This window comes from Daucus carota, chromosome 1, assembly GCF_001625215.2.
Source record: "Daucus carota subsp. sativus chromosome 1, DH1 v3.0, whole genome shotgun sequence".
In the NCBI taxonomy this organism is placed as follows: domain Eukaryota; kingdom Viridiplantae; phylum Streptophyta; class Magnoliopsida; order Apiales; family Apiaceae; genus Daucus; species Daucus carota.
In genome coordinates, this window is record NC_030381.2 from 685,476 (window position 1) to 699,935 (window position 14,460).

The 14,460-nt window shown below is 44.8% G+C and overlaps 3 protein-coding genes and 1 pseudogene across 3 annotated transcripts in view; 1 reads left to right on the forward strand and 3 right to left on the reverse strand.

Moving 5' to 3' along the window:
- The window catches only part of LOC135150732 (cytochrome c oxidase subunit 3), a 16,205-nt gene extending 11,639 nt beyond the window's left edge, over positions 1–4,566 (reverse strand). Inside the window, exon 1 of the mRNA XM_064087695.1 lies at positions 1–4,566. This exon is cut by the window's left edge and continues 11,639 nt beyond it. Coding sequence (XP_063943765.1) covers positions 3,769–4,566 — 798 coding nt within the window. The 3' untranslated portion in view covers positions 1–3,768.
- Positions 1–7,362, reverse strand: part of LOC135150721 (small ribosomal subunit protein uS3m-like) — a 19,001-nt gene extending 11,639 nt beyond the window's left edge. The window contains exon 1 of the mRNA XM_064087664.1: positions 1–7,362. This exon is cut by the window's left edge and continues 11,639 nt beyond it. Coding sequence (XP_063943734.1) covers positions 5,674–7,362 — 1,689 coding nt within the window. The 3' untranslated portion in view covers positions 1–5,673.
- The window catches only part of LOC135150752 (large ribosomal subunit protein uL2cz/uL2cy-like), a 21,846-nt pseudogene extending 8,857 nt beyond the window's left edge, over positions 1–12,989 (forward strand).
- Positions 1–14,460, reverse strand: part of LOC135150751 (NADH dehydrogenase [ubiquinone] iron-sulfur protein 2) — a 30,691-nt gene that overhangs the window by 11,639 nt on the left and 4,592 nt on the right. The window contains exon 5 of the mRNA XM_064087739.1: positions 1–13,035. This exon is cut by the window's left edge and continues 11,639 nt beyond it. Coding sequence (XP_063943809.1) covers positions 12,778–13,035 — 258 coding nt within the window. The 3' untranslated portion in view covers positions 1–12,777. The remainder of the gene's footprint in view (positions 13,036–14,460) is intronic.

The window sequence follows — 14,460 nt, forward strand, 5'->3', positions numbered from 1 at the left end:
CTTGTTCGTCAAGCTTTCGAGCAGCTCTTTGCCGCCTAATCCCCCAACCATGCTCAATAACCGAGAGCCGTCCAGGGACTGGACTCCACCAAGAGGTTCTTTCTCTCACGTAATTTCGCCCGCCCGTTTCACTTCCGTGCCGGAGGAAATGGGATTCGAACCCATGATACAATCTTCTTGTATGTCGATTTAGCAAACCAATGCCTTAAGCCACTCAGCCATACCTCCAAGTTGTTGATCGGAATGGAATTTTATGCGCCGGGTTTGGTTGGTTGCCCGAAGGGCTATCTGATCCGATCAACTGCGTAAGCCGTAGCGCGCTAGCGCGCGTACTCTTCCTCTATCTATAGAGCGAGACTCCCCACCCAAATCTGCCATTCGTTGGGCGACGCCTTCTTTTCTATGAACACCCCACCGCTGAATGATGAACTTTGCAAGTTTTCGCCTGCGACCCGACCAGGGGGGAACACACAAGCCCTTACCCGCCTGAATGGAATGAATATCTCCCTCGTCTGGTCGAGAAGGGAGAAGCCCGGGGAACTGGACTGTGACTCTTCTATTATATTACGAAGAAGTCCATTCTCGTCATGATCGATCCACGTCCTACCGTAGTGCCCGGAGAACCAGGCTTGCTTGGCTTACAAAGCTAGCTTACTAACGCGAAGTTTTTTTTCGTTGATTGCACGAGCTAGCCAACAACCCCCCCTTACTCACCTCCCGCTCTAGAAAAAGCCCTTTCTCCTTTTAACTAGGAGAGAAAGCTCCGCGAGCTGCCCCCTTACTCTATAGAAATGGATGGAAATGCCCGCCTTGATCAATGCGAAATTGATCGAGATGGGATCATGATTTGATTGGAAATGCGTAAGTAAGAGGAGATGGGAGTAACCGGGCGTTATATATACTATGATTCACCTTTTTCATTTCTTTCATTTTTTAGAAACTGGTGATGTACTTCTATAGCCTTTAGCCTTTCTAGTGAAGTTCACTCCTTTGGTATTGGAAACCTCCTTATCTTCTTTTAGCAGCAGAAAATTCCTTCCTCTTTGCTGCTACAACGCGCGGTTGCTATTAGCTTATTTATTTACTTGAGGCATAGGCGCATAGGCGGGATAGGGCTTTGCTTTAGCATAGGGCGAAAAATAAGCTCTATAAGCCGAAATTGAGTACCCGTAAACCCTGGAGTTCCTTTTATTTATCATAGGGTAGGGGGCGGCTTTGAAGCTATAGAAACAAAAAGAAGGCTACTTACTTTGCGATAGGAGCTTGCGCGTGGCCCCAAGCTATATAGGAAATCAAATAGCATAGGCATCGCAGCGGCTACTCTTTTGCGCTAGGAGTTCTGAATTTATCGTTTAGTTTTGCTTTCATTTAGGAGTGAAAAGGAACTTATGAGATGAACGTAATCTATATCTCTCCTTTCTTTGGTTAGGAACAATTCACAATAGCTTGCCTTAACATCGAATAACATAGCGAGCGGCTACTAGCTTGCTGCGGCTCTTACTATGAGCTTAGGTTCCATAGCTTTAGGAGCCTTCAACAAAAATAGAATAGCTTTGCTTAGCGGCGACTACTTTCTTTCTAGTAGCTGCTTCGCTTTAGGAGCCATTTATTTGGTGTAGAACCACATAGCTTGCTCCGAAACTATTGCATTGATAAGCAGGGCTTACCGGTACAATAAAGCAGTCCATTTATTAATCCTTCGCAAATGTTGCTCTAAAACTCTTTTAGCTTGAGCGAGTGCAATTTATATCATACTTGCTCGCGCAAGTCATTTCTTGCGCTCGCTCTAGCAGCAAGGAGAGTTCTGCAAGGTAATTGCGCGGGCCTTACTAGCTTTGCCTGCTTGGTTGTACAGCTACTAAAGCAAGGCTATTTTGCTATTCTACAGCTTGAAAATGGCTCCTAAAGCTGACTACTAGCAAGAGCTATGCTCATTTTTTTTAGGGCTCCTAAAGTTATTGAATTGCTCCGCTCCTAAGCTACTAAGCTATCTAGGATCCGCAATTCTTTGATATTAAATACCTCCCTAAGCAAGATAGTTGCTCCTCTCCTAAAGTACTAGCACGAGCTAATAGCAAAAGCAAAGCTAGTAGCCAGCCGCTGCTATCTCTTCCTATATAGCATAGCTTCCAAATAGCCCAAAGCTATTGTCCTATAGAGCTTCCACCCTCCCTACGCCAAATCAAAGGAGCTACTAGAACAGCTAAGGTAGTAGCCTTTGATTTAGCTCTAGCAGCTAGGAATTGAGCTTTCAAGCTTTGGTTTCATTTAGCTGTAGCTTCTTTTTTTATTTAAAGCCTGTATCAGCTTGGAGCACACTCGATTGAACTCACACAGGGAGCAGTCTTACCCAACAACGGTGTTACAGGACGTCGACATTGGCCAATGAGGAGATTAGGCGGCAAAGAGCTGCTCGAAAAGGGTCATGGTTGGCCCAGTACATCCTCTTGTGCCTCGCCCCTCTCTCTAAAGGTCTTGGTGCCGAAGAAGGCTCGTGGCGCATGTGCGTGGATTAGGATTCTCGCGCCCTTAACAAGATCACAGTAAAGAATCGCTATCCTTTGCCAAGGATAGATGTCTGATTCCCATTTGACTAGTTAAGGGAGCCCGTTACTTCACCAAGATAGACTTAAAGTCGGGATACCACCAAGTGCAAGTGGTGGAAGGCGTTGGAAGACCGCGTTAAAGACAAGGCAAGAGTTATATGAATGGGTCGTCATGCCATTCGGCCCTATTACGGTAAGGCCAACGCACCTGCAACCTTTATGCGGCTGATGAACGATGTTCTTAGGCCTTATTTAGATTGGATGAATTCGTCACGGTCTACGACGACGACATCTGGTTTATAGCAAGACCTGGGAGGAGCATCTGAAACACGTAGAGGCTGTTCTAGAAGCTCTGCGTGAGCACTAGCTGAAAGCCCATACGGAGAAGAGCTTACTTATGAGCAAAAAGGGAGGAGGGAGCTGGTATACTTGGGGCACATCATCGGCTCATCCGGAGTCAAGATAGGTCCTGAGAAGACGAAGTCTGTCCGGGAATGGTCAACCCCCAAGTCGCTGGCGGAGGTAAGGAGTTTCCTCGTGCCCACAATTTCTCGCAAAAGTGGCTCAGAAGGAACGCTAGCTATATGCTTAACCACACAGGTAGCGTGTCCGCGCTTACGGCTTCCAATCGTTAGCTTTCTTTCTTCAGCAAAGAAAGAGCAGGAATAGCTCGGTCATAGGTACCATACGAAGAAAGGTCTTCCGTTCATTGAAGAAAAGAGAAAACGAATAAAAAAGCAACAACAAGCTCTAACTCGGGAATAAAATAACAACTGGAATGCTTCATCTCGTAAGCAGACTTTGATTGATCGAATGCTTTTTCTCTACTACTTCATTACTTTTATATCTAGGTCTACCATTAGGCACCCTTCATTCTAAATAAGTAGTTTACAGGGAGGAGTTCGATCCATTAGGTTCTTCGATTTGTTCAGAAAAGAAAGGAGAGACAAGAAAACATCTTTGATTACGATTAAAAGAGAACCAAAACACTTTTTTTTTACTATCGCAGTCTCGACCAAAATTGTTTCGGCACCGGATTTTCAGGACAACCCGGAAGACCTTTTTTAAGTCCGTTATAGCAAAAACCAATGAATTTGCGGCGATATCTCATTTCTTGGAAGCTACTATAAAAGGGGAGCGGGAAAGCTGCAGTAATTCTTTGTAAAAGCCCTCTCTCTTCTCTTTGTCTTCGAGCTTCCTTTAATCTATTGTTTCCGTTTCTTCATATACCTCCCCACCAATAGATAGAGACAAATGGGAATAGCCGAACCACGTCTACAAAATGCCAGTACCATGCAGCTGCTTCAAAGCCAACGTGATGCTCCTTGGTCAGATGACCAAGATATTGGCGAATACCACATACGATCAAGAAAAGAGTACCTATAATCACATGAAACCCATGAAAGCCCGTTGCTAAGAAAAAGGTAGAACCATAAATACTATCCGAAATAGTGGAGGGTGCTTGATAATATTCCATTCCTTGAAAGCCCGTGAATACTAGAGCCAGTGAAACGGTAGCTACTAAAGCGTAAACAGCTCGCTTTTCCTTCCCCGCGAGTATAGCATGATGAGCCCAAGTTACGGCAGCTCCGGATGAAGGGAGAATAAGGGTATTAAGAAAAGGGATTTCCCGAGGATCTAAAACCCCAATCCCCTTTGGGGGCCAAATACCTCCGATCTCTACCGTAGGTGCCAAAGAGGAATGAGAAGAAGCCCAAAAAAGAGCAAAAAGGAACATAACCTCCGATACGATAAACAGAATAAAACCATATCGAGGTCCTAATTGTACGACTTTGGTATGATGTCCTTCCAACGTGGATTCACGTAGAACATCGCGCCACCATACGAACATAGTATATAGGAGAAATATGAGGCCCAAACTGAGAAGTGTTGCACCCCCTTGAAATGGGTGCATGTACATCACACCTCCTACGGTGGTTGCCAAAGCTCCGAGGGAACCCGAAATAGGCCATGGACTTGGATCTACCAAATGATAAGAATGCCTCTGAGATTCAATCATAAACTACTTTGCCTCGGTTGGTATGTAAACCCCCCCTTCACCCCCACCCCCTAAAGTGGTAAAGAAGGGCTCTTTGGGGTATAATTTTCTTTCTATCTGACCAGGGCAAACAAATAGGAAGGGATGGTTCTTTCATTGCATTGATAGAAGTCTAACTATAAAAGGATCTATCTATTACTTTGTGAGAAGAGAGTCGTTGGTTTGACCGACAGACGACTACGCGGGAAAGCAGAGATCTTGGCAAGCCAAGCATGGGAGACGGAGCTGGGCGATAATAGCTGCTCCGCATCCCAAAGCGCGCTGCCCTCCTAGGCGCGCAACACTAAGTAATCCAAGCCAACCCACATTACTGACTAACGGTGGATAATCATATTTCCTTTTCGTGCCATATTATTATACTTTACTTTCTTTTTCCATTTTTTATTCCCGGTCCAGTATTTGTTCTCGAAGGCCGTAGTACTATGGTAACCAAGATCCATAATATGAAAACCCAAATGAGAATGAGAGTCCGAAGGAGAATCATAGATAAGGCAAAGCGTTTTTACCCGTTATCCCCTAAGATCTCAATCATATAGTTAGAGTAGGGGCCGCGTTCTCTGATATCTCGCTCAACCCTAGCTAGGAATTTAATTTCCCCCCTGTCCCTTTGTTCCAGGCTCCACTCTCGGTGGGTTTTGTCCCCACTAACTAATTACGACCACTGAACAAACTTGGTTGACGAACATGGTTTATGCGCCGCTAATGTAGCGGCTTGTCGAGCATTTGACAAACTCACACCATCCATTTCAAATAGGATTTGTCCCGTGGACACACGAGCAATCCAACCCGTAGGATTTCCTTTTCCTCTTCCCATTCTGACTTCTGTAGGTTTCCCGGTAATAGGGAGATCTGCGAGAACTCTTACCCATATCTTACCATTTTTTTCGGAATTTTCCGCTCATAGCACGATGGAATTGTCCGATTATAGCCCGACGCGCTGCTTCAATGGCTCGATATGCAAGACGCCCCGCTCTACAACTTTTAGTGCCATATCTTCCAAAACCAAGTTGTGTACCGTCCGGTTTGCAACCCCTACTACATCTGCCTTTACGATATTTACTATATTTTCTACGTTTCGGATATAGCACGTCCCCTTTTTTGTAGACTATATGAAATCCACACTTTGACACCTGAGATTCCGTAACGAGTAGATACTTCCGCAGGAGCATAATCTATTTTCTGGTTAAATACATTACGAGATGTTTTTCCAGACTTTCCGCATTCAGTTCTAGCTATTTCTGCACCCTTTAATCGACCTGAACAACATATACGGATCCCCTCCACCCCCTTTTTCATTACTAATGGAATATCCTTCACTATTTTACTAAAAATGGAACGAAATGATCTTGTTTTGTTTCTCGGTTGAAAAGAGATGTCTTGGGCAATCGGAGAAGCACTTTGATAAACAGATTTTATCTTGACTGACTCAATTAAGGTATTAGTATTTGTTCTATTAAACAACAAAGATCGCATTTTTTTAACTTCGTTCAAATAAGAGTTGTACCCGTATGGAATTATTCTGTTTCTCAGTATGATCTCTAGCATCATCTCTATTCCCTTTATCAATTCTCCTACCCCGCCTAGGTCTATGAATTTATCTATCAATTCCATTACCTTATCCTTACCCATGAGGTTCCAACATTTTTTCCTTAATTTACCCAGGAGTGGTTCCCGGGCATCCTCAAAAATAAGGTTCTTATACACCCCAACCCCACCCCTTGGAAAGAAAAAGGTAGCACCAAAGAAAGGAAAGAGCGAGATGGTGGTTTTTGTTGTTCCCGCGAAGCGAAGATCATTCGCCAAGCGAATTAAGCGGGTCAACCTCTTTTTGGCTTCGGCCAAAGACTTTTTCTCACCGGTCGAGCTTTCTACAAAAAAAGCGATGCGAGAACGTATTCTCTTATCTAAGCTTCTTCCCTGTGCATTAGCCCCCCCCATCGTAGATGGTTCAGCCACGCCCGATGCCAAAAAATGATTGAGAACTACGACGGGGTCGAAATGCATTTTTTTCTTTGTATTCAATAAGCAGTATTGCACGGCCGACAAATTCAAGGAAGGGCGCACTGAAGGGAGGGTCCTTTTAAGTAGATGACTCGTCGGGCTGTCGGAGCGGAACTTCTTTTGGAAAAATAACTTTAAGAACTTCGTTTTTCTGAAAGAGTCGTCATTTTTGATCAGGAACGCTATGTCATTTACAACCCCGGCGTATTTCGGATGCTTGAAGGCCCCGCTGACCCGAAGTGATTTAGAAAGAAGAATCTTTATCGACGGTGATCGGTCATGGTATCCATAGCGTTGCTTCTTTTTCGGCCAAATCCAGATTGCATTTTTCTTCTCCCGGTCGTCGAGCCCGATCGACTCGGCTCTTTTCCCTGTCTCCCGGCCTCTCACTTCGTTTCGTTCTTTTTCTGTATCGTCGCTTGAATGAAGACACCCGATCGGCCCGACTTTCCCAAATGCCCACCACCGGCCCCCCTTCTTCTTTTTCTTTCCGGGTCTGGATTTTTCGCGTCGTTTCAGTCGTCGTGGTCGACGGGGAAGAAATAAATGAATGAATGTTCTTTTGGGAAAATGTAGAATAAGACACCTACCGAGACGAAAGCCAAAGGTGAGTCTCGTAGGTGGACGTATCGAACCGAAATAAGATCTCATATTAACATCTTGATACACTGATTTACCATAATAATAAATAGAGTCAATGCTGACTCCGCCGTGGGAAGAGCCGCTTCTTTCTTGCTTGATAGGGGGGGCTTCCATTCACCAACGCAGACTAAAAGTGCTCTCCGAACCGTGCTGGATAGTCACCCATCACACGGCTCTCAAACCCAACCTGTGGTGTATCCCGGGATAAAAAAATTTGTATCCTTTGCCCCATACTTTGATGAGATACTCCTCCCCGCTGATCAAGCAGCGACGCTGCTCGTGATAAGCCTAGCTTTAAGCTGCTATCGTTTGGTTCGGATAAGTCAAGTCCCTTCGGTCGGTTCGCTCAGGTGGTCTTTCCTTATCTTCCCTAACGTTAAGATTATGGTTTGAGAAAGGAGCACCGGCCGAGCGCCCTGAATGAATAAAAAATGGACAGCAGAGGGAATCAATGATTCTTATTCGACTGAGTTGAAGCTAGCAAGATGTCGATTACACACACACCGGGGGGGTTGGTAAGAACTGAGGGACAATGCCCCCTACCCTAAGTGGGCCTACCGGCGAAGCAACTGGTACTTGATCGGGCGGGGGCGGTTTGGTTTCGTGCAACGCCCTCGCAGCAGTAAGAGGAAGTTTTTGAAAGGAAACGCCCTTTGTTTTGTATAGGGTATAGGGTTCCAAACCTGCCTGATGAAAAAGCCCTTTCTATCTTATTAGTCAAGACTAAACGTCCTTATTGAAAACGGCCTAGCTAACGAGCAATCTTTCTAAAGCGCTAACGCGCCTTATATTAGAATCTTAGTAAAGCAACCTTTCGCCTGAACAAGCTTACTTACTAATTAATAAAGCGGCAACAAGCGCCCTCCCTTCTTGCTTTAGTTTGATTGCAGCTAGCGCGATTGACTAATAGGAATAGAAAGTACGGGCTCTTCTCCTGTTTTACGAATCTAAAACTCTCTTTACTGAGCGAGACTCCACCCATATCCCTATCCCTACTAGTGGTTATTCTTTTTTTTCCATTCTATCATTTGTTTGACAGCTTAAACTAGGCCCCACTTTAGATAGGTTTTCGGTCTTAATCAAGATAGGTCAAGGGCGCGCCGGAACGGTCGGTAGCTGCTTAGTCTCATCCGAGAGTATAATCTCCTTGTACTTATTTTTTTCTTTTTTAAAAGAAAAAAATAAAGAAGGGGGTTGATTTAGGCTCCTTCCCTTCCACTGCATAGCTGCGCTAGCAGGTACTACGAGCCCTCTGCCCCACGCATCTCTAACCAGCTCGCGTGGTTCACCGGTTTCGCCGAAAACTCTCATTTGTTGAAGCGGGGCATAGTGCGCTTTAGGTGCCGAGCGAGAAACGTCTCTTCTTTCGTTTCGTTGATCTGAAACTTAGCACTTGTTTTCTTATTGATTCCAGGGGCGGCGGCGTTCTTGAATGAAGTCTATCCGAACCCAATTAGCACTTACTTCTCAGATCAGGCTAGGCCTCTCCAGCTGAGCTGGGCGCCGGGCCCTGGATGCGCTAGCGATTGGCACATAGGGGATTGCCCGGGTTTATCGGCCTGGTATCCTGCACCTCGCGTTCATGATATCTACATTCAACGGTGCCCCGGAGACACGGTCGAAGCACGCCCGCCCAGTGTGCTTCTTTCACGACATGCTCTGGTCCCGGGTGTCTTCCAGTGGTCTTCTAGCGTTAGAAGAAGTCGTGTCCGGGGCGGACATCTGCAACGTCCTCCCACGCCTTTATTTTTTTCTTTTTGACAAACGGAAGGAAAAGGCTGCCCCCTTTGGTGACTTTCGCGGTCGCCCTCACTGAACCGACTTGAATCTGAACTACGATTTTTCTCAAGTCTTACCGAAATCGGATTTCCTTTTCGCGCCATATGCGCGTATACTTTACTTTCTTTTTCCATTTTTTATTCCCGGTCCAGTATTTGTTCTCGAAGGCCCAAACTCTCAATATTGATGACGCTACAGCCCTCTCTCTATATCGGTCTCTACTATCTCAGTTCCTAACTAAACGACGCTTCCCCTCCTTCCGGACATCCAACTCTACTTTCTCTTCTTGTCCTGATCGCGCAGTATACAAAAAAATGAGATTATCGCAAATAAAATATAAGACATTAAAAAATTAACCAAATTTTCCCGATGTAGAGGCAATCAAGAAAGCCGCATAAGTGAATATATAACCTACGGAAAAGTGGGCTAATCCAACCCAATCGTGCTTGCACAATGGAAAGGGCCACCGGTTTCTCTCTCCAACGAATCAAATTGGCCAAAGGTGTGCGTTCATGAGCCCATGCTAAAGTTTCAATCAATTCTTGCCAATAGCCCCGCCAGGAAATTAAGAACATAAATCCAGTAGCCCAGACCGAGAAACTATTCATACCAAAAGGGTTATATCCATTGATAAGTTGTGAAGAGTTTAACCATAAATAATCTCTTAACCAGCCCATCAAATAAGTGGAAGATTCGTTAAACTGCGAAACGTTACCCTGCCATAATGTGATATGCTTCCAATGCCAATAAAAAGTAACCCATCCAATAGTATTGAACATCCAAAAAACTTCAAAATCAAATGCGTCCCAAGCCGAAATATCACAAGTACCGCCCCGTCCCGGCCCACACACTCTATGGGGCAAGTTGCCTTTGTTCTTCCGGGTCAGGCTTTCATATCCTTTCAACCAAAACAAGTTGAAACCTATCTTCTAGCTTCTAGCGTAACTTTCGCAACACTCTTTTTTTTTCCTGCCGGAATGTGCTTTTATTCTAAACATCATTGCATTATAAAAGTGCTTCGGATAACTATTAGCGGTAATCTACGCCCAGTGTTGCCAGGCAATTCAATCCGACTCCGCTTACTAACTTAGTCGAAAGACTAAGCCTTCACCCGGGGCTAGCTGCGTGGCATCAACCCGTTCGTTATCACAGAATGCTTTTCTCGAATGCAATGATGTTTAGAATAAAGCAAGATTCACTTGACTACGGTCGCGTGGTTTCTTATATAAGATATTTATTATGCACCGTAGGTCTTATAGAGAAAGAGATAGAGTAGATAAGCTGTGCAAGAGATAGAGTCTAGTAGCAAGTATATGCTTATACAGCTATACAGTCTAGTAGCAAGTATTGCAAAGTAGCTATATTGTATAAAGAGAATACCTTCTTTTATGTCCTTTAATCTATGCCATGAAACCCTAATGGTGCTTCTCGGCAGTAGGTAAACAGCCTTCTCTCTTCCTCCTGACCAACTACAAAATCTTGAGGATTGTCGTTCAACGGCTAAACACGAAACAAAAAGGGCCTAGTACCCCGACTTACTATTTATTGTACTAAATGTAATATTAATATGTGCCTTGGTCATGGATTAAATTAAGTACATCATTAAAGATATAATTAAGACTGAGATCTGATCAGAGGATGCTTCTCGTTCATGCCACGGAACGGATAGGAAAAAAGATTGACTAAATCAAATAAGGAAGATAGAAGTAGCTGCAATTGCTATTGAATCTGCTGCGCGTGGAAGGTTTGACGAAGTACCATTTCATTTAATTTCGCATAGTCCTTTCTTTCGATCGCATTAACATGGCGCTGTCTTCTCTTTAATCCTCTCGAGTCGAGCAAGAAAGGTAATCGTATCATCCATGGCTAAAAGACTTTGATTTCTGACCGGATAGTCAATCAATATGAATCGCAGGAATGAGAAAAGAAAACAAAGGGGGAGCTTTCTATATATTAGCGTATACCTCTCATTATCAGACTCCGAATTAGACTCAGGTGACTCAGACTTAGACTGAATTCCCGGGACATTTCTCTTTAAAAGAAAAAAGAAAATGGAATGAAACTCTTACCAGCTGGTTCAAATCAACCATTGGACTGAGGCAAGGGTGCCCGTTGTCACCTTACTTGTTCATAATGGGATCGGAGGGGCGCTAAATTATTAGTTATTAGAAAGGAGAAGATTGCTACTGGTACCTTGAGAGGCTTTCAATTCACACCTCAATCTCCTGTGAGATCTCATACCCCCTATGCGGATGTTTGTACTCCTATAAAGGTTGCTTTGTGGCGAGGTGCTACGATTTTTTTCATTTTACTCTCGTCGAGTTAGCTCACTTCCTTTTCTTTTCTTGAGCTATAGAGCAATAGGAGGTTGATGGTCAGTTCAAGCAAGGGTTCCATCTTGGCAAATTCATTCCTTATTTTCTGCGTACTCTAGCATTACCTTTCAACTAACTGGTCTATTTTTTTCTCTGGCCGGGATGTCCTGATATGGTTTCTGAGTAGTTGTAGTGCACTTATCGACTGCTAACCGCCAGGTGTGCGTTGTGTAACTCCAGCCATAGCCTGCACTCCCCGGAAAAGCATTTTCACGTCTATTCGGTCCGCAAAAAAAGAAAGGGGCGTAACGAGCAGTCTACTCATGTACGAAAGGGGGATATTCCGACTCAATGCAAGAAGTTCCTTTCGTCGCCTCCCCCCTTACCATGTAGCCCCTTCTTACTATTTCCCCAGGTACCCTTTATATTTATAGATAGAGGATAATAGCCTTGGATCTTCTCTTATGCGGTTAATCCACTCACGAAGAACCTCTGCTTCCGTATCCGCCGTCTAGTTCATTATTGATGGATTGTATCGGCGGTTTGGTTATAAACTTAATGAATTTCGGGAGACGGAGAGAGCTGCCACTTTGGTCGTCTTCTTTCATTTCAAACTTCAAATTGATCGAATTGTTTCAAGGTTCTGCGCAGGCGGTTGCGCGTTGTAATCAGGCATTTCGATCCCATATTTTGTGTTGTGAAGGATTTAGCCACTTGTGCCTGTTGTTGCTGTTGATGCACCTGAATTTGCTGCTGAGGTGGGAATGACCTCCTAGCTACAGCAGCATTCTCGTTGGCATTGGCGTAGTCATAAGGGACTAAAAAAAAGTAGTTCGTCTTCGATCCGATCGCCCATTCGCGTTTAGGTGTGATTCAAAGAGGCCGCGGTAACGCGAATCAACACTTTGATTCGCGTGGCCTTTGACAGAACTCTTTTAAACCTTGATAACTTGCTTGTTTTCTTACTTCCTGGGGATACTCGTTTCTTTGCAAAGCTTATAGTTTATTTAGCACCTATAAGGTGAGATACGGGAAATTGACCATACTGCTTTGTCATAGGAAATAATGACAACATTGGCGACCAAGGAGTGGCGAAAGCAATCCAAGAACTCATAAATAGGCCTTATTCCTTGGGCTACTTTTAGTTTTTTTAATGAATAGTATAGCATGAACAACCAGAAGCCGCAACAATAGAATAGTATCAACGAAAGGCTCTTCCACTTCTATTTATTTACTATATAAGCTGTTCGACTGAACTCGTTGGCTCCGCGTTCATGAAATTCCAATATCAACAACATAAAGCAAATTCTTCGATCTTAATTTCGGGCGTATGGAATTCGTTCATCTCTAGTACTGAGAATCGAAGGGGAAGGGGAGTCCATCAAGGTTTTTGGCTCGCAATAAAGCTAGGGTCCTGATCGAGCAACTAGTAGTCCTATCTATCCACCTCTCCAGACACAATATCTTGAGTACCTATGATGGTGACCACATCTGCTGGCATGTGATGTTTGGACATAGAATCGAGTCCTTGTGAATGGGCAGAGCCAGGTGCTCTTATTTTACGACGGTAGGGACGATTGCTTCCATTACTGACCAGAAAGACACCAAATTCTCCTTTAGGTGCTTCAACTGCGGTATAGGTAGAAGGAGCTGGTACGGAAAAACCTTCTGTATAAGGTTCGAAATGGTGAATTGAGGTAGAGTAGACCGATGATCCTGTAGTCATTTGGCCGGCTATTGAAAGAAAAAGCTTGCGTCTGCTCCCCCTATTATATAACCGGTCCCATCTCTCTCCAAACCTAACGTGGTAGTTTCCCATCATAAGGCTTTCTATCTATAGATTGAGCCATTACCAAGGAGCTAATTTCATTCGTTCAGAACTCAGTTGACTGCTTCTATAGATAAGGCGGAGCGTCCTTGTCCTTGGTTCAGCATTATAGCACATAGGGCTTCGGCGCTACTACAGCGCTTCGCTAACTCGAAGCGCCTCGCTATGAGAATATAGCTTCGCTAACGCGCGGCTAAGTCTTGAACCTTCGTGCCGACCGTTCGCTTTCTCAGTAGCAAAAGCGCTTCTCTTTGCCCCTTAAGTAGAAGGACAAGAAAGATGTTATTGGTTTTCTTGCTCCCGCTTCCTCATCTGCGCTCATCAAGCCCGCTTTGCTCTTTGGGAGGTGAAACAGCGGTTGAGGCGGACATTTCGAAATGACAGCATCGAAGATAGATTTATATATATACACGGTTACGGTTATCTCGGACTGCGTTCCAGAAAAAGTAGCCTACTTGAGTTGAGAGGCGGGCACTCCTGTCTTTCAACCCCACTATACTATTCATAGTTGTGGGGCACTGTGTACTTACAGCCTCTACGATAAGCAAGTGAATGGGCCCGGTGCGTGGCGAACGGAACGGTTCATCAATCACATTTTCGCCTCAACTCCCTAAATAGGAAGGGGGGACTTTCAAAATAGGGCTAATTGCTTCCCACCTGACTGTGATAGCCCTCTCGATACCTTACCTTATTGGAGCTTTGTAACTAGTGACCGGGTTCCCGCCGCTAGAGCGTTTTCCCAGTGCGCGGAGTCCCAACGAGTAAGGTTTTAGTGGTTTATCATTGGGTCCATAATGCTAATCCCTCTTTTTGTGCTACTCCTAGGGCGGGAAGAAGAGAAGAAAACGCGAGGCGTTCTCTTGGTTTCCCAACCTGTTGCTTCTAAAGACTGCCCTCTCTCGGCTGGATGTTGGTCCAGCCTACTACGAGGATCCCGTATCCAGCAACCTATACAAAGGGCTTTGATGCCCTTTGTATAGGTTGGAGCTATGAAGCTGACCTTCTTTTTCTTAAAAAAGGAAAGGGCTTTTTCAGCTGATGCGCAGGAGCGCACTTCCCCGTTTTCCCTTTACTAGTAGGGGGTCCCGTGGTTCCTATGCCGCCGCCCTTCCCGGTCCTTTACTTTTAGTGCTTCGACCCGAAGCGATAGCTTCTAGCTAGTTCAGTGGATAAGATGGCTGCGCTCCAGCTCACTCAAGAATGGGACGGCAGTGGTCCGCCGGCAAGCTCGTTCTGATCTTGGACGCAGTACATTGGAATCCTGAAGTACCACCACGAACGCTACCGCGC